We start from the raw sequence: 23643 nt of genomic DNA on the forward strand, positions 1-23643 counted from the left end.
TCACTAACAACCATCATTAGCAAAAAACTTGAGACTTAATGGAACTTTATGGATAGGTATGTAGATTCTTTTTTCTTTTTATGAAAGTGGTATGAGACAATTATGGGACAAATTTTGAGCTTCGCGCTATGGTGAAATGCCAAGGATGATATCTCATCAACCCTCTGTCAAAACTCCCAAGCCACACCAAATATATTTATGGAAATACTTTGACTTGAATATTCGCTGATCTTAACCATTTACAGAATAATTAAAAATAACAAAGCTTTGATTTGATTTAACAAAGCTTTGATATCAATGAAGAATTTATGAGAGTTGGGAATTTATACTTTAGGGAACCTTAAAATTACAGCTGATGAAACATAGATACTTGCTTGAAACGATTACATTTCTTCGATGTAATAATCACTTCTGCGATATGGAAATAGAGAAACCTCATCTGATCTTTGTGATAATTTGAATGGAGCGGTCTATATTTTAAGAATTTTATACGTTAAGAATACGTTCTATCACAAATTCCAAGATATGGTTCCATGATCGTTCGAATGAAATAATTTCTACATTTTAATAAAGTTGTGCGATATTAATTGCGATGCAGTTTTTTTTTGTATCAAAGTGTTTTGTCAGAATGTGCTGTCCAATAGTACATCGCGTCTGTACAACATTTCGTTTAAACTATCCATAGCGTTTTACTAGAATCATTTAACGAAGGGCTGGTTTTAATTAGAAATTAAATTGTGCTTTGAACTAATCATGCTAATTCCGGTTTATATTCTGTATGTTACTAAGCTATCATCAACCCTTATATATTGCTGTAAAAATTGTTTTCTCCTCTTATTTCCGATTTATTTTGAAAATAATCTTCTATTTCTTCTTTTTTTTTACATGAACAAAAACAAATTTTGTGTAGCAAATTTCAGATGAAAATAATCTGAAGAACGATTTGATGAAACAATGAAATTATCTTAAATTCCATTATAACAATGACAAAATCAGAAATTAATGCTGTTAAAATCAAAAGGAAACTGAATCTGTAATTAAATAAAAACCATTGAAAACATAAGTTTCTGAATTTCAAGATGGCGAAATTTATGCATTCGTGCTGTAATCTTTCTTATGTTAATGACAAAAAAGATGTAAAAATTTTTAATTAGTATTTAATTATTACAAGAATTTAAATAAAATTTTAAAGAATTCACTCTTTTGAAAGTACATGTATATATCCTCCAAAATGCATCTTGCCAAATTTTGTTACTATTGATTTCATTTTTTTTTTTTTTTTTTTTTTTTTTTTGTTGAATTCGTATAACAACAGCAGAACTATAACCAACTTCTCCGACCCGCCCTAAGGCACTTGGAAAACCAAATAACCGGATCGCCGCGACAGCAACAATGTGGGAACTGTGGTTGAATCTTAAGAGCCATCACCGGCCATGGTACAACCCTTCTCGTGGGAAGTACGTCATCGATAGGCGATAGTCGAACCCAAACATTTCTGTACTCATAGGGTGGTGATGGCTCTTATCACCATGCCAGAAAAAATCACCATGCCAGATACTTCTCATGATCATTTCTGTGGTACCCCCTGATAGGAGATAGCAACAACAGAACAAATAATTTGAAATGTTATTCAAGGTAATCTCGAGATAAATTTAGATTAAATATCAGTGAATTTTATATAAAAGCGTAATCTAATAAAGGAACTTTGGAATCAACACTATCCAAATATTATCAATAAAATAATTATTAATTATTAAAATTTTTTAAAACATTCTTTTTTTATATTTCTTTATACACTGTGAAAAGTGTATAGTTATTTTTGCATTAATTATTTTTCTGGTATTTTTTCTGAGACGTTGTATCGGTCTTTTAAATTGCTCGTAGGATTTTGAATCACCCAATTAATTTTCTTTCGATCAATTTTAAATCAAATTCATCGGATGAAAAAAAAAAAAAATAAGAAAGAAAATTTTTGAAGAATACCGAGCTCCAGTTCCTCGTCTGCATTAGCCACGGCGTGGATGAGGGATACTGTCCCACTGGCATTGTTTGCGTCCAGTTTCATGAAGTAAACTCTGTCGCTGACCACTTGACCCTCGGCGTCTATCTGTTCCTGTTCACTTTGACAGTGCTCGTCGTGCTGCATACAAATCGGAGAATAAAGTTAGATTGTTCGAAGATCTTGAAAATATTTTTATTTCGATAGTAAAAGAATATAAGACGGTGTTTATAAATTAAGGCTTGCAAAAAATTATGAAAATTGACATAAGCATAAAGCATAATTAGAGTCAGTTATAAAATAAAATCTAATTAGACATTTAAACACATTTGAATCAGAAAAGTTATTGGGGTTTTCAAATTTTTCAGTGGGATATTTTTGTAAACGTTACAGTATTTACTTAAAAATCAATTAATCGAAATATAATCAGTAAATTAAAAATAACAAAGCGAAAGAGAAAACTCTAATTTTTTTTATCTTTACCATCAGTCTCCTTTTTTTTTTTTAAAATTGCTATCGGTGCTTTTTTCTCAAAAGTCACTGATTTCCAAATTTCATGTTATGATTTATATTATATCATATTTTGATGAAATTTTCATGGGAATGAATGGCTTTTTATTTTATGGAGAGACATATTTAGCATAGATCACAATGAATAATGGAATTTTTTTAAAATTAAAATTTATTCATTATGTATAACTAAAAATATTTTATTAGAATAAATTAGTCAAAAAACGTAAAAAGCTGAATTTTTTTCGAATATTAACAAAATTTTGGTATTTTGAACAATTTAACTAAGCTCGTATCATGACAATATTTTTTTCAGTCTTTAATTTATATAAAGACTTTATATTATATATTAACTAAACTTGTATTATTATAATTTTTTTTTCAGTCTTTATTTATAAACCAATAATTATCTTCTCGCATATATATGTGGTGCAATTTTATCGTCGCTAATAATCTAGAAGAAAATAAGTATCTGCACGTGCCGAAGCCTTTTAATTCCTGTACATGTAGTCACGAGACAATGAATGAAGCCCCACTGCTTAATCTGATTTTCACTTGCAGACCCATTTTCATAAAAATAAGGCTCTCAGTTGTTTCTTCCTACCTGCCATTTTGGCGCAGCATGGCCCTTGCGCCAGAAACCAACAACAACAATCTTATCTGCCATTAGCGGTGGCAGTTCTTTACTGATTGGTTGCGATTTCTTAGTTTATTAGGAAAAATCGTAAAAAGCGAAGGATTTTAAAAGACGATTAATTTATTTTCAGTCAGAAGAAACATATAAAAACGATGCAAAAAAATAATGTATCGATACATACAAGAAAATCGATAAATATCAATTATAACTAGATGTTTTAAATGTGAGTTGCATCCTTCAGTTCTTCGTGAAAAATCGAAAGGATTATTATAATCTTAATGATGTTCTAATTTGTGTCTTTGACAAATATATGTAACAATTGCATCTTATTTTATTTATTTCTCTAACATTTTGCGTACTTTTATAGTATATTTTTAGATGTCTTAATAAAAGCATCTCATTTTACGACAATTTTTTTCAAAAAAATTGAAATGTTAACTATCACACTTAGCATTGCTATGATAAAATTTTTGAATTTAGAGATTTTGGGAGAAATATTATTAATATTTTTATTGGAAAAACTTTCAATGACTAACAGAGTAAATCATTCATTCAAATTATATATCATCTTCTATTTAAAATTAATAAGATTCAAATATTCAATGAACAAAGGAGCTAGAAATATATGAACTTTTAAGCTTACAAATGTTTTTAATGGAATAGCCTTTGCTTTGCCTACACTTATTCAATTAATTTCTCTGTCATTTTTTCTTTTCTTTTTTAAACATGTTTGTGAACCGCTTCAAATCGAAAATAGTATTACCAGTTCTCTTCTGACCAACAGTAAAGCTAATTATATTTTATATAAAATATAATTTTATTTAATTCTTTGCGTCAAATTTTATCTTTCGATGAAGGATGATTCGAATTTTTTTCATATGATTAATTTTATTGTGAATATAATCGATGGGAATAATGAATCAACATTTGTTAATATTCAAATACTTTAACAATAAATAATTCTTTTATTATTATTTTATAGTAAATACAACGTATAATTCCATTAAAATAAAAATTTGATGCATATTAATATCTTTAAAGATCACTCACGTATAGACGAGACTCGTGCATTTTAGACGCCTAGGTGTTATAACTTATTTTACATAAGATTGTTTTGTGTGACAATAAAATGTTTGATATGATGATATCTTTCCTGTAACATTTTCCTCCTTACAAAAATTTTTCCTTTTTCCCTTATAAAAATTTACGCAACTTTGATCGAACAGTCGAATGATAAAAGTGGGAATTTAAAATATATAAAATGTAGAAATATTATTTTCATATTTATATGCAAAAAAAAAATGAATGGTATAAATGTTTAAGCAATTTTAATGATAATAATTATTTTTTATTTTATTTTTTTTATTTAATTGCAAATTTAAGGCCAACGAAAACATTTTCTGCGAGAAAACGTCTAAAACTCTATGATCTTTGGAACATTATATGGAACATCGTTTTCGACATCATCTTCTTCTCTTTGCAAACTTTTCATATAAATGAATTAATTTGTTGCTGCGTATATGCAACAACAGATGCGAAACTCAAAAGTAGAACTTTGCGAAATTTTCTCACTCTATGAAAAAAAGTATTACTTTGAAGACTGATGTTCTAAAACGGAACGGCGTGTTAGATTGTAGATTTAAAAATTACATGTAACATTAATCAAAGTTGACGATCCGCTCTGAGGCATACGGAAAAAATCTGAATGACCAGATCGCCGTGATATCATTGATGAGAATTAAGTTGTAATCCTAAGGGTATCACCGGCCATAGTACAACCCTTCCCGTCACGTCATAGGTGAGGGGAAAGTCACCTTACAGCATTTTTTTACCCAGCAGTCCCATCATGCTGGAAGCTTCTCATCCGTGAGGTACCCCCGGGGGGCATGTAACATTAAGTAAAATTAGAGATTATATTTAAACACTGAAATATCTTTTTGAAGCTGCTTTTCCATAGAATGATCCGAATCTGATTATGGAGAGCAGTACAGTATTTATTTTTTATATTTATTCTGAATTTTTTATTGATAAAAAACACTAAATGGCATAGTTTCTTTTCTTTATTTTAAAAAATCAATATCTCATTTACTTCCAATGGTTAAGATTGTCTACAAAATATTGTTTGTTGTATTTTATTTTGTGTGTGTGTTTAGAGCTTTCTATGATGTGACTAATACAGCGAACTCATAATATTATGTTGTCCTCTATGCTTGCTGTCAGTGGTGTGCTTGCTCTAAAAGAATTTCAAAATCTAATAACTTTTTTCGTGTCGGATTCAGGAAGAGAAAAATGGGAGTGAGAATTGGATTCTCATATAATTCTCAGATCATGAAAGAGCGAAGGTAAAAAATAACATTAAAATATGTGAAGTAATTAATAAAAAGCATAACTAACCATCTTTCAAAGTAATTTGGAATTCTCATTTTTTTTAATTTATTTAAAAGATTCTGAAATTTTAAGTAAACCTAAAGACCTAAAATGTGTGCCGTATTATTCATGTCCGCATGTATAGCGCCAACAGCAAGACATGGAAATTTGAAATCCTGACAAAATTTAATTTAAAATCACCTTTGAATTTAAAGCCCACTTGGTATCTCCCTGAAGCCGCCACAGATTACGTGCTTCTAGTTAATCATGCAAGTCATATTTCCATGCGCTAGTTTGATTCTTTTTACATTCTCTATTGTGAATTCTTATTTGCCTACATTTTGCCTATATTCTTACCTTCAACCATCCTCTAATGCGGGTTTTAATCCAGGACATTATTTCCTGTCAATACATTGTGATGGAAAAAGATATTGAATATATTCAAGAGAAAACATTAAAATAAAATCCAACAAATAACAAAATAAGAAACTCTCATAGTATTTCAAGGTTTTCTTCTTGGGTCAAAATATTATATAATAACTTCCGATAAGTAAGTCAAGGATGTGTAAGAATACATGGTTTCCCTTTTTTTAATATTAAAATTCAATTGTGCAGTTTAAAACATGCCTTCTTGAAAAAAAAAAATTCAGATTTATCACAAGAACTGTAAAAAATGCAAATTTTGAAAAGCGAAAAATTGCAATCTTTGAAAAACTGAGATTAAGTTAGGCAAATCAGATATTTCGAAACTAAGAATTTTTTCTGGTTAAAATTACTTTCCGATTTACATTAGAAAATGAAACAAATTTGCAACTAGTGTCTTATTAAGATTAAAATCACTTATGAAATCAACAGGGATCAGTCCATTTTGTCTACAAAAGTATAAGAGAATTATATCTAATAATAGCTTTACTCTATCTTCACCAAAACGATGTACCTATATATATATATATATATATCACAGATTTTAAAAGGACATTGGGTTTATCATATTTTGTTTCGTCTGCTGCAATATTACCTAGTATTTAACTTCCAAATTACTTCTTTTAGCCTTTTTAAACAATGTTTATTTTAGCATTGTGATTTAATTTAATGTGAATTCTGGCTATCCATTATATGATTGACACAACATTTCCAAACATTAATCATCTACCAATAAATTCTAACAGGCAAACAAACGTTCCAGTCTATATTTCTGAATAGTTACAAGATTTTATTTAAAAAAATAATAAAATATTAAATTATAAGTCTAAATCAACCCATTTTAGGACAGAATATCCTTTAAATATGTTATTTACTGAGGCAAAGTTCGAAAATTTTCTTTGTTCAAAACTTTTTCTAAGCCTATCAATTTCTTTAACTGAAATCCAATTCATTCCCACTCTGCTCCCCCCACCCCCACCTCGAAAAAAAAATTCTGGAAACCATGAAAGACTTCCGCTGCGTTTTATGAAGGGGAAAAAAAAAAAAAAAAATGTTTCACCACTAACCTGATCTCCGGCGGGAAACAAAAATAAGACAGCTTTGACTTTCTTCGGCAGGTTTTCCAAATGTTCATCGTCCAAATCGACAACATCGATCATGGTGAAATCTTCTGGTACTCCAACACTTTGAAGAAACTAAAAAAAATGAATGAAATTTTCGACTGGAAAATTAATAAAATAAAAATATAAATTCAATAAAATGTGAAATTATATTATAATCATTATGAAGGAATGCCAGAAAAAATGTTTCATTTCCCTATTCTTCTCAAAAAATAACAATGGCCTTTTTTGTTTTTGCATTTTTCGAGTACAAAATAACAACAAAAAATGCTTTGCAATAATATTTCACAACTTCTATCATGGTCCTTCCCAGATTAATAATTTTGCATAAAATAAAACACCATATAAATTGTTAGGACACTCATATCATTAAGTTGCGTGTTATGATTACTAAGAAATCATTTGCACAATATTGAAAGTAATACAAATGCCAAATTTACATCCTTAATGAATAAAATTAATAATTAAATAATTAATTACAATAATGGAGATGTTACAGTGTTGATAATTAATAGCTCTTTACAGATCACTGTTTTAGAATAGATTGAAAAACTATTCTATTAACGGAATTTCATTTATATATGGCGATCATTTTATTGAAGGATTCTTTTATCACACAGAATTATAGCCATTTCGTTAATGCATACAAATTTGAAAATGTGCCACTCACTTTAATGAATTAAAAAAAGAAGCTGAAAGGAAACAAAATTGGAACATTATTGCGTTTGTAATTTTGATGAGTAGTTTGTATCTGATCTGAAGCCTTCATTTCAGTAGTTATTTTTGTTATCACGTCTGTTCTCTTTTCATATCACAATTATATTTTTACAAAAGAAGGAGGAGGGAACAATCGTAACATAGATTGACTCATTTTTTACAATATATATAAATTCTACCATAAATGAATCTTTGAAGATTGTTTTGTTTTCAACAAAACTCTATAGAAAAGTTTTCCAGAGATTTGAAAATATTTTCATAGCATTAATAAAATGTTTGAAACTTGAAATGGATACTACATAAGTTTCTAGAATCACTTTTTTTGTAATTATGTCTTATGATTAGAGAATGTGTTGTGATATTGAAGGGAATCATTCCTATGTTTCTTCTTCGCGATACTAACGCAGGAATCAATAGAATTTGGAGACGGAAGATTCAAACTCCTTCTTTGATTTCAATTATTTTGTAATGTTAATTACTATTGAAATAGAAATAAATATACTTTTATTTTTTATGTTTTCAATGCACAACATCGTGTGCAGAAATCTTTTTCAATCACGCAATGACATGACCTTATGAGTTAATAGGATGTTCCTTGCATTTCCTGCCAATTCGCAGGGAAACAGGTGCCAATTAGCACCCTGTTTGTTCTAGACGAATTTAAAAAATAAATAAATATATAAAAGTATTTGAAGAATGTCTAGAAAAAAGACCCCGATTTTATTGCATTTTATAAATTATTCTGATTAAAAATAAAAATGTTGTCAATAAAATACTAATAGCCGAGATTCAACAATTTTTATTAAAAATCAAATTTTGAAGAAAAATATTCATTCTCTCTTGAAATTCTATAAATACGAAAGTCTATTTGCGCATAGTAACCATCTTAATAAATCATAAGAAACTTTATTTAATGCATTTTATAGATAAAAATTTTTAAGACAATCGCTCTTATCTGTTTCTTTCAGTTAAAGCTTTCATAAACTAAAACTTCCAAAACTAAAGTGTTAGTCATAATAAGTCAAATAATGTCAAGTTAAAATTTTCAAAACTAAAATGTCAATACATGCTAGGCATCTTAATGAATCATAAGAAACTTTATTTAGTGCATTTTATAGATAAATGCTTTTAAGATAATCGCTATCATCTATTTTTTTCAGTTAAAACTTCAATATGCTAAGACTTTCAAAACTAAAGTATCAATCGTAATAAGTCAAGTAATCTCAAGCTACAACTTTCAAAACTAAGGTATCAATTTATGGTAGTCATCTTTATTAATCATAAGAAAATGTATTTTATAGATAAATATTTCTTAAAACCATAGCTATCATCTGTTTGTTTGAGTTAAAACTTTCAAAACTAAAGTGTCAATCATAAATCAGGTATCTTTTATTGATATCCCTCATACTTTAAAAAAATGATTCAAAAATTTCTTCAAATACCTTTTACAAAATATGACGTTTCTTTTACACATAATTCCAACTTTAATTATCTAAGTTAACTTCCAATGTAAACTAACTGTCAATGTTATAATTCAGATTCATTATAGCTTTGTTGTATTAATCTTAAATATAACAAAAATGTATGTTAATTGCTTAGTTAATTTATCTAATTTGTTTTAATGGCCTAATACTATAACTTTAAAAAATTGTTCCGTACATCGATTTAATTAAACAAGTCCTTTATCACTCCGAGTATTGGCCTGATTGATTAGTTTCATTCAAACTGTTACAAAAATATCAAAATGTTGATCACAGCCAGACATTCTTTATTGATTTTTTATGCTAATATTTATACCACCCCTCCTATTTCTATAAATGTGCATATAAGGATCTCACAGACACACGCTTCAAATGAAAGCCAGAGTCTGTTGAAAAAGACCAAGCAATCGACGGGAAAATCGATGCGGGAAAGTAGCGAAGCGTGTGTGCCTTAGAAACGGACTGGCCATAATGGTTTTAGGTAGGCGGAAGACATGCTGACGGCTGGGCTGTCTATTTAGACAGTCTGTCTGGGGCAAACTCAATGCACGAATTATTTCGGATTCACTTAATACAATAAAAACCAAACCCATTCTTTTGCCAGATGTATTTTTATTGAGTTATTCAAAGAAAAGAGGGGTTTCAAGAAATAAAATGGCATGTCGATGACAGCTGAAAAGATAAAATTTCCTTTCATAATAATTTTATAACTTTTATGATTTTGTTTATACTCTGAGTGAAATTTAAAACGTATCTTTCTTTCTAAAGTAGTCACTATGTATATTTCAATAATATTAAAATATATCTCTTTGTTGAAGAGATACATAATATATTAAAAGATTTGATTACATAAATGTGTAAAGAAATCTAATTACTTGAAAAATATCACAAATATATTTTATTTTTATAGAGTGGTTTGCATGGTACTATTAGTAAGGTAAATTTATTAAAATTATTTAAAAAAGAGAAGAAAAATAAAGGTTTTTTTTTAAGTGGAATATACAGTTAAAAGAATTTTTTGCAACAATCATACTTTCATATTTTAGTATGAGATAACAGAGATTTTATTTATATGTTCTATATTAATGATATGCGCATATATGAAAAACTAAGGACAGGATTGTTTTAGCGCCAGTTATCGTCAATAATTCAATTGACTAACTTTGTGGCATGAGAAAGTGCTGAAAAGAGCTATAAAAAGATAATCTCAACAATATAGATAACATATCTGTTATGGTAACAACTATGATAGAAATATATGATTGGCCAAAGATCTTATTTTGAAGTTTTTGTAAGAGATCGACGATCTACTTATCCTTAAACATTAGCTAAAAGAGATTGAATTATATATTCTATTGCTACTATGCCATTAGCAGTTGTGTGGAGCCTTAAATGTTGATTAATCTGGATAATTAATCCTACAAACATAAACAAAAGATGCTAATGGTAATAATAGCAATTCAAATAATTAACTTGATAGAAGTGGCCTGCATTGTCAAAGCGATTGTTAATTCTATACTCTTGTTAAACTGTGACATTATACATAAGATGTTACAGAGAACAGTCATCTCGCTTTTTTTTTGCCGCCAGGGAATCAAGGGTAAGAAAACGTAGGTCATACGAATTAATTTTTCATCTGCCTATTTCTTTAGAAGGGCACATAGTTACATGACACGGAACAAACTAGCAAAATTCTTTCAACAAATTTTCTACGACTAAAAGAATTTTTTTTTTTAAAATTTCATCACTAAAGATTGTACCGACAAAGAGTACGTGTACAGATTATGCCCATACGTTTGTGTGAGCCAGATCCTTCGAACGACATCAGAACTTGTAATTTTCTTCTTAATGTATATAGGTTTCAACATAATGACTCAATATGTTTTACGAAACATATAAGCATTCATTACTTTACATTTCTAATGATACTGTTGTAGTATAATTTTGAAGTAAGCGTAAAAGTCTTCCAGTCCACCGTCACGATTCCAAAATTGCGGCCCAATGTTGAATTTTCCCGGGAAAATCCAACGCTGAGTAAGAATTAAACATATCACATAATCAGCTAGCATGAATGATGATGATTCTTAATATCTGTTGATGAAAACACCGAGAATGAAAAATAGATCGAACAGGTAACATCCTAGCCAGCATAAATGATCTATAAATTCCCAATGAAAATATCTGCTCTTATTTTGCATGTTTTTATCTTATGATTCACTTTGGAATCTATTGAAAGGCGAAATTAGGTTCGGTTATCAGTTATATGTTCTTTATGTATGGATTATAATTATTTATTCATAAGATATACATTTATATATTTGAATAATTTATTATATTTCAATTTAAAATTATCTACTTTCTACAATATAAGCATTACAACTTAATCACTCTAATCAGCTATGAAATTTCATAAGTAGAATTACTTGCAGTAAAAAAAAAAAAAAATGTTTTTTTTAATGTATTAGAACATATAAAGATCATTGACTTTACTTTTCATTAAAAAGTTTCTTTAAATGCTCGTAATGCATCTATTTATGTTTATGATGGCATTTTATGTATTTTAGAACAACTTTTTGAATATCAGAGAAAAATGAACTTAAGATATATTGTCCTAAATTTTTAATTTTTTAGTTTCAATTAAATACGGGAAAATGATTGAAAAAAACGGCATATTAAAACCTATAGTGTATAAGTTAATGCCAATGTGATTAATCAACTATTATTGATAATATCTGATTATATTTTGTAAAAAGCAAATTTATGGAAAAATAACTCGTTTCGAATTTTTAAAAAAATTGATCCAAATCGATTCATTTCATAGGTATGGAAAAAAAATTGATCCAAATCGATTCATTTCATAGGTATGGAATCTTTTTGTGCAGTAAATGAAAATAAATAAGGGGCCTTGGCATTCCATATCTGACTTTCGCTGGTATAGCGACGGTCAAAACAGAAGTCGCTGACCAATCAATACATCCGATATTTCCCAGACATCACAGAATGGTTTTGCTCTCCACTCACCTTGTTCATTACCTGGAAGAAACAAAACAAACATTTATGTACATAAATGAATGAATGAATGAATGAATAACAGATATTCTCATTGTGTTGTCTTTCTCAGAATTTAATAATGTTTGTTCTAGAAATGGGAACACGTTCGATTATTATGTTTAAACTTGCACGTCTACGAAATTCGTATTTTAAAATTCCAGACTTTTCACAATAATTAAATTCTTTTAGAGATTAAATAAGCATAGCAAAAGAATTATGTAATGAAATACATTTTCGTATTTAGTAATTTACACAGAAAAGAAATGTTTTGTAGGTTGTGTTTTGTTTTGTGTCATAATCGTTTGCTACAGCATAAGCGTCCTTCGAATCGCTCCATTTGTTTGTTATTGAAAGTTTTAGTAATCAAAAATAGTCTGCACGCTATTTGTAACTTTCAAATTAAATAATGATATAGAGTTATCTATTTATTGTTATAAAAGTGTGATTTTGTTGCATTTGTGCATGAAATATATAATATCAAATGGAATGTTTAATAGTATTTTAAGCCATAAAATATTATTAAGGATTATTGTGTTTTCAAATCATAAGTAAATGCGGTTACAGGAATATTTTATTGTTCAATGAAAATAGGATAATTTTTCCACCGCTTCTGTGCATAAGTTGCTTGACGAAAAACAAAACAAAAAAAAAATCCCTTTAACAATGATCTTAATTTTAAGATTTTATGCAACTTATGATTATGATATGTTTCTGATATGTTTTATTATAGATTTCTGAAGTGAAAATCCAACTAATCCAATGTAAAAAGAGGAAACTTAAAATGGAGGATAATTATTTCTATATTTTAATTGTTACTCAAAGGAATTTTTTCTCCCTTCTCGGAAAAGAGTTGATAAAAAAAATTTTAAAATTTATTATTCATATATTTTAAAATATTGAAATCAAACCAGATACAGAATATGTTAGGATAATCTATGATAATTTAAAACGATTTAAATGTGTATTTTGTAAAAACAAAATTTGTTTTTACTATTGTATTTATAAGTATACTATAATTTTTACACACAATTAAAAATAACTACCAGTACTGATACTTAATAAAAAAATTTAAAGAATGGGAGGCATCTAATTATTTCATTTTAAAAAATAGATCATATTGGAAAAATAAATTATTATTTTTGAAAAGGTTGATCTGTTAAAATAATATTTCAATCTAACATCTGTGACCGATTCTTTTCTATGCTTATTATGCTTTTTTTCCCCTCACACATGCTTCTACTTTTTTCGAAGATTAATGCAAGAATATAAAGATAATTTGCCATCAAAGAATTAAGCACTACAAATCATTTTGTAAAAGAAAGGATTTTGTGAGATATCATTTAGATTTCAAAAATTTACATTTTATAGATAGAGAGCGAAAGATATGACTGCCCTCTATCCTCTCACTCAAACACACATTTGATCTAGAGATCTTCGATTGTAAAAATAACATTGTGCAATTTTTATACAGTATTCGGTAAAATGCACAATACTTTCCACACAATAAATTGATTTACTGGGAACTTTTAATATTTTATGTTCTAAGTGAACATTTTGGATAATGACAGGAAGATTCCAAACATTAGTATTTTTGCTTTTTTCTTAGAAAATATAATCTCTTTATAATGTCTTGGAGTTTCTATGAACTGATTTGATAAAATTTTCTGTTTAATATTGTTTCTTTAGGAGTATGCAACGTTTGAATTTTTAGAAAATGATATTTCTTTTAAAATAACATCGTCTTGTCAGACAGTATTGCCAATTACAAAATACAATGCAATGGCTCCATACTAAAATAAATTAAACTATACAACATCGGAAAACATTTTCTTTTATGATTTTAATTATTTGAGAAACTCACTATACCCTATAACTCATTTTTTACGCCCTATCTTTAATGTTCTCCTGCCTTTTTCATTGGGTTTTTGATGCTTCAAATTCAGTTTAAATTAATGTAAGTGATTTTCGACATTTTCTTCCAGCTTACGCCGCTATACCTCTTGTCCTACACACATGTTGATGCATAGATTTAATATCTAAAGTTTAGCTATCTATCAAATGTGGAGTCAAATCCGTCAAGGGGTTGATGACCTGTCAGTGTGTTCTTTTGCATGCATATAAGGGCGAAAATTTTTTAAAAAAATGTAACAACCTTCAGTAAACGAAATTCAGAATTTTAGCTTCAAAAATGTAGATCTTTACTACAACTATCAATTGAACCACAATTATCGATTGTTGACCGTCTGTCAGTCTAAACTTCCTCAAGTATGCAAATGTGATATTTCAAAAATAAAATGTCCTAAATATAAAAACTTTTCATTTCAATTGCTTTCTCTGTCGAATTTTGGTTTCATTCGTTAGAGGTAAAAATGCGAAGTCGGTTTTCTAATGCTTGCGTATTAATAGCATTCCAATGATCAGTCGCCAAAGATCGGAATCTCTGAGGCCATTTCATAGTCATAATTATGGTTAATAATACACAAGTGCATTTATTAAAACGTATATATTAAAACATTTTAGGGTGACGAATTCTGTTGGTTATATCTATATGTTTTACGAGGAATCAGTAACTCGAAAACTGACCAAATTTTACACATGTCCTATATATCAAAATTGTAAACGTGATTTAAATTTTGAACAAAGTCCACTAATGAGAAGATTGTTTACCTGTAGATGAATATGTAAATGCTTTGATTCAAAAACATAATATGAACAAGATGTATGAAAAGCAACAAGTGGTTTTTGTGTAACTTCTAGATCGCATTAAATTTAGAACTGAAATCGTCATTATAAAGAGGCACTTTTCTGTAAAGCAAAGACCCTTAAAAATTTATGAATTATCCGAGAAAATCGAATATCGTAGCCGTTGAGGTCCATATTGTTGCTATGGTCATAATTCGAATGTGTTATCATTCTAAAGTATGAGGTTTATTCAAAAAGAAGTTAATAAAATCTGTTCGTAGGTCTCTTTATGACTCTTTTTTAAGTCTAATTTCTGGATAAGGTAAATAAATATGATACGAAAAAGGAATGATCATATTTGAATCTTAGCTCACGACTATAGAATATATTCTATACTGAATATAAAATATAATATCCAAGACTTTAATATGTAAAAATTAGAAAGTACAAAAAACCTTGACATATTTTATAATTAGATATAAAATTAATTAATTGGCATAGAAAAGTGCAGTTTGCAATAAAATTATTTTGATGATATTTTACTTTTAACTGGCGTAGAAAAGTGCAATTTACAATAAAATTATTTTCATGTTGTTTGCCTTTAATTAGCGTAGAAAAGTGCAGTTTAGAATAAAATTATTTTCATGATGTTGATCTTTTCCCGCAAATAAAAAAATAAACTTAGTTCCGAATTTTTAACATAGACGGTGTTGTGTCTAAAAAATCTACAAAAAATATGCAAATCTAGTAGTTTTTTCAGCATTTGTTGCTTCACAACTACGGTTTGACGGTTTTTCAAACCCGGTTTTAAAAAACCGGTTTTTTAAGTAAATTTGTCACATTCGAAAACCGGTTTTTAAAGTAAGAAAACCGGCTTTCCGGAATGCCTGGATATTCCAATTCTTCAAAAAAGAAAGAAAATAAAATCGAATTTTATCGGTTGGGGCAGCTGAAGACATTATGAGGACATTATTAGGGCGACAAGATGACAATTTATTAACAAGTGAAGGTATATTTGAATTTCTGTCAAATGAACTAAAATATTTGAACACAGAAATAAGTTTGAAATTATTATATGCTTTAGAAGAGCGAATTCAAAAAAGACAAGTAGAATTAGCAACTCTTTTGCTGTATTTGCAAAATCCACAAAACAGTTCTAGTTCAGCGAAGAAATCTAGTGTACTTTTTTTTAGCTTCAAAAACCTAAATTATTACATTATCTGGAAAGATATTGTCTAGAACATTTTCAAATTCTTATGTGGAAACCGATTCTGATGAAGAGCAAATCGAAGAAACTCGAAACATCAGAGTAATGCTTTTTTAAAAGAAGCCATGGAAAAATCTATTCATAAGTTTCTTGAAGACCCTGAAGAAAAACTTACAAATCCAAAGGCACTGAAAGCTGAATTTTCATTATTTGAGGCAACGAATAAAATAACAAAAAACTTAGATTTGTTATTTGATGGCATGAAACCAAGCTCAGTAGCTAGTGAACGAGTATTTTCAATTTCAGGCAATATTGTGTCCAAATTAAGAGCAAAACATAGCCACCATTCAGTCGATATTTTATGTTTTTTAAAATCCTATTTTCTTAGGAGAAATTAAAATGAGTGAAAACAATATAAATATTATTCAAAATTTTTGTTTAAGTTTTCATTATTTTTTGTAAGTAATACATATATTTAATCCTTAATTTATATATATATATATATATATGTGTGTGTGTGTGTGTGTGTGTGTGTGTGTGTGTGTGTGTGTGTGTGTGTGTGTGTGTGTGTCTTGATAATGATTTCGCGTCTTTGTTATTTTATATAACTTAGAGAAAATATTTTTCCCTATTCTATTTTTTTGACAAAAATTCGAAAACCGGTTAAAACCGGTTATTTCGAAATATGAAATTCGAAAACAGGTTTTTCAAAAAGTCGGTTTTTGTATAAACCCTATTCACAACGAATTACCGAAACAATTATCTCGAACAATATGCTATCATGTTTCAATGTGAGCATTCTGTAACATGAACCACATTTAAATGTTTCCCCTACTCCACTCACGTATCCTTGAGTGGGATCCTTGACAGACAGTAGTACAGACTGGATTGCATAATGTAACCAGTGTTTAATATGGAAATCTCGAAACCCTAAAAAATCAACATATAAACAAGTAGCGACATCTTTACTAATTTTCATGTTCTTTTTTTTATATTGCTGTTGCTTTTGAATTACAGCGTCTTTATGGATTAAATTAAGAATCGAATAGTTTTTATTTGCAATAAAAAATTTTTTTTACACCTTTAGATGAAATGAAGCAAAACTTGTACTCTTCTAAGTCAATGAATTGATTTCAATATTTAATAAAAAGTCAATTAATAATCCTTAAAATTATGATTGATGAGAATTATTATATGACTGCATATTGATAACTATATCTATAGTCGATAATATATCCATGAATTGAAAGTATTCAGTTTTGTCTAGATCAAGATACAATCTACCAATGAATTTTTCTAAATATTAGAACGTTGGGGTATCAAAAAATATTGATCTTCAAGTTTTTATAAAAATTTCTCATAAATATTTAAATAATTTGTAGAAGAAGGCAATATCCAGTAAATATATATATATTTTCTGGAATGTTACGTTTTTATGGCAACTCATATTGTGCTAAATCAGTCATCCAAAATTATTCTTTTTTAGTTTTAAAGGTAAAATAAATCGGAGGATTTTTTTGTCACTAAAGACTCACACGATGACGAACTTTGAAGATTCGCAAGCCTACCGTGTGACTCAAGGTGAATAAATGCGTGAAATGACAGGTGCACATGTTTTTCGAAAGAAACGAAAAGGGGTAAACGACCGGTGCTGATACATCTAGAATTGAGTAGAGAAATTTAAAAAAATTAAATATATTTACTCATTTAGAAAATATGCAATTTTATCTTAACTTTCAGCTACGGGTGAATGCTTTTAAATAAAAAATATTCAAATTAAGCCTTTTTGCCTTTTAGATAAAAATAGATTTTACATTTTAATGATGTGTTTATTATAATGAACAATCGTTACCTAAATTCCTTATATTTTCCAAATTACATCTTATTTAAGGATAACAGATTACTTTTCTTTTATTGGTGTACAAATTAATATCCTTTTTTTGGGGGTGGAGGAAGGTCACTTTAACATAACATTTTTTTAAAAATAATATGTTGTAAAAAATATCATAATTATCTGCACATTATGTAAGAAAAAAATGTAATTTTTCATTTAATTAATTTTTTTGTTCAAATTTTAAAAATCATTGCCAATAAATGTTTATTGTAGTTTACTTCAAACTGTTCGGATATTTACTTCAAGCTACTTTACTACAAGGTGCAAAGTATTAATAAGTTATAACTTATGCTAAGAGAGCTGCTCATGATTATTCATAAATTATTAAATTATAAATTTGCATAATAGACAAAAATATCTTCCTTCCTTCGTTCCTTCTTTCTTTCTTTTTTTTTTTTTTTTTTTTGTACATTATGACGTCGCAAGAACTAAAGCAGCATTCCTTTACACCCTTTTTTCCAAAACAAATAATTATGTAATAAATCAGTTTCGGAAAGAAAAAATAATTTAATCGATTTAATGAGACCACAATTAGTGATTATGGAGATGTCCAAATGATATATGATCTGTCGAATGTTTGGTAATATTCAAGCGACTTTAAATCAACTGCTCCTGGGATATATTCTGTCAAATCACCCACATTGCAAATTTTTTGCTTGAACATAATACTTTTAACAATATTCTAGGTGAAGAAGTCCAGTGGCGTTAAGTCCGGAGATATGGGAGGTCAGGGCTTCTTTGTTATTCTCATACTACAACCAGGGCTATGCAATGCTAGAAACACCTTCAAATGTTCGACACTTGACAGTTTGTGCCGACCCACTGGGAATGGGGATGGCGTAATAGTAGCAGTATCGTGTCGCGGAATTTTAACCTATGAGTTTGCAATGCCAAGAGCCAAGCATTCGCTTTGGAGATGTTTCTGTAGAAGTCGATTTTTTACATGCGAATCAAAGGAAGACTCGAACTTCACAGAAATCTTACGTTTATGAGGCATATCACCATCCTTATCCTTTATCAAGTAAATAACAATTATTTTATGTCTAATTTTTTTAAAAAAATAAGCCATTGTAAGAAGGCAATATTATCACTGCATTAGCAGCAAATGTTTGATCTCCTTCAGCTAAGAGCTGGCCCATTCAATTACCCAAATTTAATCGGATCAAATATTCACTTCAGCCTGTAGCAGAAAAACTTGCCTTTTGCAATTGACGAATCATTTGACACTAGCGCTTAAATCAAGGTGCAATGCATTGTATAGCCCAGTTTAACTGTCAGCCAGGAAGGACTAAGAGCCATTTCAACAAAACCTATGCCCCGCGATCCTTTTCCAAAAGCATGGATAAAAGTAAAATCTTGAGATTTTCTTAATCGACACCGCCGGGTTTTCATATCTAATGCAATTCACTATCTTTAACCCCAGCCTTTTGTGTTAGTAAGCCTAATATGCCAATGATTGCTAATCTAACGAAAAAGGAAAAGTAAATATATTAAACAAATTGGATTATTCGTATAGAATTCTTCTAATCGCTTTACAATTACTTCTTGCTTTTAAAACCGATGAAAGTTCATAAGATAGAGTAATGAATAAGACTAAGAAAAGGTACTTTCTATTTGAATATTACATTGCGCTTTGATGATGATATGTTCATCTAAACTGCAGTCAAAACGTTTAGAGCCAATAGTTCATTTGAGAACATATTTATCAAATTTAGCTATGCAGATAAATTCCCATAATATAAATTTTATAAAATATGAATGTGTTTTTCAAAAAATTTGACATTTTTAACATGTTTCTTTTGATATTTTTGGTTTTAAGATGGATTACAATTTGGATTTAAATTTCTGATGCTTTAATAATTTTAAGATTGATTACCTAAACAATTTAAATTCCTAATGGATTTTTAAAATGTTTAATATATTTTTTTCTGGAGACTCTTATGCATTTTGAAATGAGTTCAAGGCTCAGAGCTCATATTTTCGTAGTTTTCAGAATATTTTTTTATAGATTTACTGCATACCCATATTAAATGCGTAACACGTTTTAATCTTTCACTACGTAAAACTTTCATTCACTGCGCATTCGATATTCATTTTATAATGCATTTCCTAGCTGGATTTTTTTTGTATTGAGCTTTTTCTTTTTAAATAAATAAAGAAACGATTTAAAATTCCTATTTATAAGAAAATCTGAACATTTGTAGTTAATTTTGTAGCTATATTATATAAAAATATGCATTCTATAAAAATAACATGCTTATTTTTGATGTTTGTTTTTTGACAGTATTATAATTAATAACATTTTCCAGATCAATCATATCCATGAAAAAGTTTGCTCAAACAGCTTACATTTAATTTAAACGCCCTACACTGAAAACTTATTGAACATTAATTCATTTAAGCTTACATTAATACCTTTTCAGGGATTGGTCTGGATCCTTTAATTTTAAATTAATATTAAAATCAGAGTTTATTGTAAAGAACAATTATGTTTACTGTTTTGACTTAAAATTCAACTTAAAAATATATTTGGGTTTAATTTCTGAATTTCTTACTTCTTGAAGAGATAGTAAATATATTTTTAAAAATGAATGAAGTTAATTAAGATTATTTGTCTTTTCTAGTTTTAACAGCGCTTGAATAAACTCTTATTTGTAAAATATACCATGAAAAATGAGTAATGTTCAATTTATGTTTGAAATTAATACTTTAAATGCTGAACTAATTTGAAAGTCATTTTTCTTATTAGTTGATGAAAAGCATTAAATAAATTTATTGTTGATAAGAAATCCTAAATAAAAAAAATATTCAAAATATGATTAAGAAACAAACAAAATAATAATTACGATACGAATTATTACTAAAGAAAATATGTACCTTTATGTAATTTTAATAAACTTTTAATTTATATTTACTGAGAAATTGTCTCAAAGTTTATTGATTATTTGTCTTGATCTGAAATTCTGTAAAATTAGTTTAAAAATGCGTCATTAATAAATTTATTATAACTTCGATTAATAGATGATGATATAGTACGGTTATTCATCATTACAAGCGATGAGTAATGTTCAGTTTAAATAAAGTAAAATTTTTATACATTCATTTTGTTTTACTTTTTCATTTTCAAGATTTGCTATCTGTTAAGTTATAACTTCCACTTTAGTAAACATATACTACCATATTAGATTTAGGTTATTTTATTGTAATAATAATTTTGATAATAGTTTACCTGCGCACTTTTAAATATTTTAACTATTTCCTGTTATTTAAAATTTTATAATAATTTTGATAATAGTTTACCTGCGCACTTTTAAATATTTTTAAACTAGTTCCTTTTATTAAAAAATTTTATATGTGAATTATTCTATAGTAAATGTTAAGACATTCAATTCTGGATCACTGCTCTATCTGTAAAAAATTTGAAAACTCTAAATTAAATTTGAAAGTCTTTCTTGTCGATTAACGACAAATATTTTAATATACAATTAAATTTTTGTCTGTCTTTCAATTGATAATTAGTTAATTTCATCAAATGATTAATATTATATACAACAACAATGTATTTAAGATAATATGCGATTCATTTTCTCTTATATTATGACTTGTATTGGGTTTGAAAAATGTTCTGTCATAAAAAATATTTCCTTATCAAAATGACCCGACCTTGCATCATGTGTTATAGAAAGAAATATGGAATGAAAATGAATCTAAAAAGAAGTTTTTGAATCGTGTTTAAGGCTTCAAAGCATAAAAATCCGGTAAATCTATCTACTATCGCCAAAGCATCTGGATATAAATTAATTACAGTCTGAGTAACATAGATGTTGCCATTGATCGATGCAAACAATTTTTCTATATCGCTAGTTAACTGAGAAAATATAGGTAAAATATCCCAATATGGCATCTTCGGTTTCGAAATAATCATCTAGCGAAAACAAGGTAACGTTAAAGACAATAGAATTTACTCTGAAAGTATCTGGAATGGTCAATGGTTCGAACAACAACATATAAACAATTTTTTGCTATATAATATTTTAAAGAAATAACTTTAGGAAGGTAGGAACAAATTGTAAAGGTTTTGGTTTATAATAATAACTCTTGATTTTATTTTTATCAAATAATGCCATATGTAACAAGATGATAAATGATATAATTGTTCTATCCAAACAGAAAAATTCAAAAATCTACTTATAAAATGGTGTTTCATACAAACTAACAAGAAAAACTATTATTTATCGCAACTGTCAAGTAATTTGTAAAATTTGTCATCGCTTTAAGCGAACTAGTAGTAAAGTTATGTCTTTGTTTCTTCTCTTATTATTATTATTATTAATAAATCTAATAATTTTACAAAATGTGATACAATTGCACAGCACAGTCAAACTATCTTCTAAGCACTAGAAATAAAAAAAAAAATATCATTTCGGGGGAGAGGATGAAATACTGATGAATTGTAATAAATCATTTGTACCTTAGCAAATAAGCTGAGGGAAAATTCTACAAATATAACATTAATAACACCCATAAAAAAAGATATTGGATCGATAGACTAATAGCAGAATGAAAAATGAGTGATACGTAAGTATGCAGTTAATCGAAAAAAAAAGTTATTCTATTAAATTTTTTTTTGAATCCAATTTTTCAAATTGGTTGAAGAATTTGAATATACGGATAAAATCAGAAAATAATGAAAAATAAAATAATATATTTCAGAAAAATGAGAGATATTCTTATTTGTGTATTAAAACTTCTCCAGTTGAAAACATACAATCTCCATGTTTTCCATAAGTCCCCATGTGCCGTAAAGGTGAAGAACTAATGTAAGGAAGAAATCTAAGTTGGTATAATGAATTAATAAATATCAGAAGATAATAGTAAGTTATTTAAAATACACGAAGCAAAAGAAATATAAAATAACTATTATTTTATTTACTCTCAAAAATAATGTAAATTCTATAAAAACTGGTGATAAACTTTCCTCGATCGTTCCTTTCATAAACTTCGACGTTTCTCAATCGTGCGCATTAGGCCGTCCTCAACGCTAAACAGATACTCAAAACGCAACAGGTTTAGAAACTAACCAAAGCCGAATCAGCAATGCGACATCTTTACATCTCCGCATTAAATTTTAAGAACCAATACATATATACAGAGAGAAAGATATTCTCTATGGTAACCACAATAACAAACTTTATATAAATTTTTTAAAAATATCGAGAAAATTTGCTATATTCCTCTTTAATTACACATGACCTAGTCATAGTACTAACTTGGATATAACTAATACTCTAGCAAAAATAGACTAATGAATTTAAAAATATTCGAATGATAAGATAGTTGCTTTGAAATGTACTCACATCGGGGTTGGACTCTAGGGGCAGCCATTTCTTGTCGCAGGCCATATTGCGAGGTGTGTTTGTCTGTGGTTCACTGGGATGTGACTTGCATCGGTTCGGGGAGAGAGGATTTCGTCAGCTTTGCGATCGTTACTGCCCGACACCCAGCGCCATCGCCAGGGAAACTCCCAATCAATTTCAGACTGCATACAGAGTTA

At 28.2% G+C, this 23643-nt stretch overlaps 1 protein-coding gene and 1 long non-coding RNA gene across 2 annotated transcripts in view; both read right to left on the reverse strand.

Moving 5' to 3' along the window:
• Positions 1-7146, reverse strand: part of LOC129959371 (ubiquitin carboxyl-terminal hydrolase isozyme L3-like) — a 41503-nt gene extending 34357 nt beyond the window's left edge. The window contains exons 1-2 of the mRNA XM_056072194.1: positions 7004-7146; positions 1984-2140 (exon numbers count right to left, since the gene is read on the reverse strand). Of these exons, the coding sequence (XP_055928169.1) occupies positions 1984-2140; positions 7004-7096 (250 nt within the window). The 5' untranslated portion in view covers positions 7097-7146. The remainder of the gene's footprint in view (positions 1-1983; positions 2141-7003) is intronic.
• Positions 7147-12083: 4937 nt separating this feature from the next.
• Positions 12084-23595, reverse strand: LOC129959379 (uncharacterized). The gene is made up of 2 exons (XR_008783420.1): positions 23447-23595; positions 12084-12288 (listed from the first exon to the last, which is right to left on the reverse strand). It is a non-coding gene; the product is annotated as an uncharacterized LOC129959379 (long non-coding RNA).
• Between the last annotated feature and the right edge of the window lie 48 nt (positions 23596-23643).

This window comes from Argiope bruennichi, chromosome 2 (assembly GCF_947563725.1).
Source record: "Argiope bruennichi chromosome 2, qqArgBrue1.1, whole genome shotgun sequence".
Taxonomy (NCBI): Eukaryota; Metazoa; Arthropoda; class Arachnida; order Araneae; family Araneidae; genus Argiope; species Argiope bruennichi.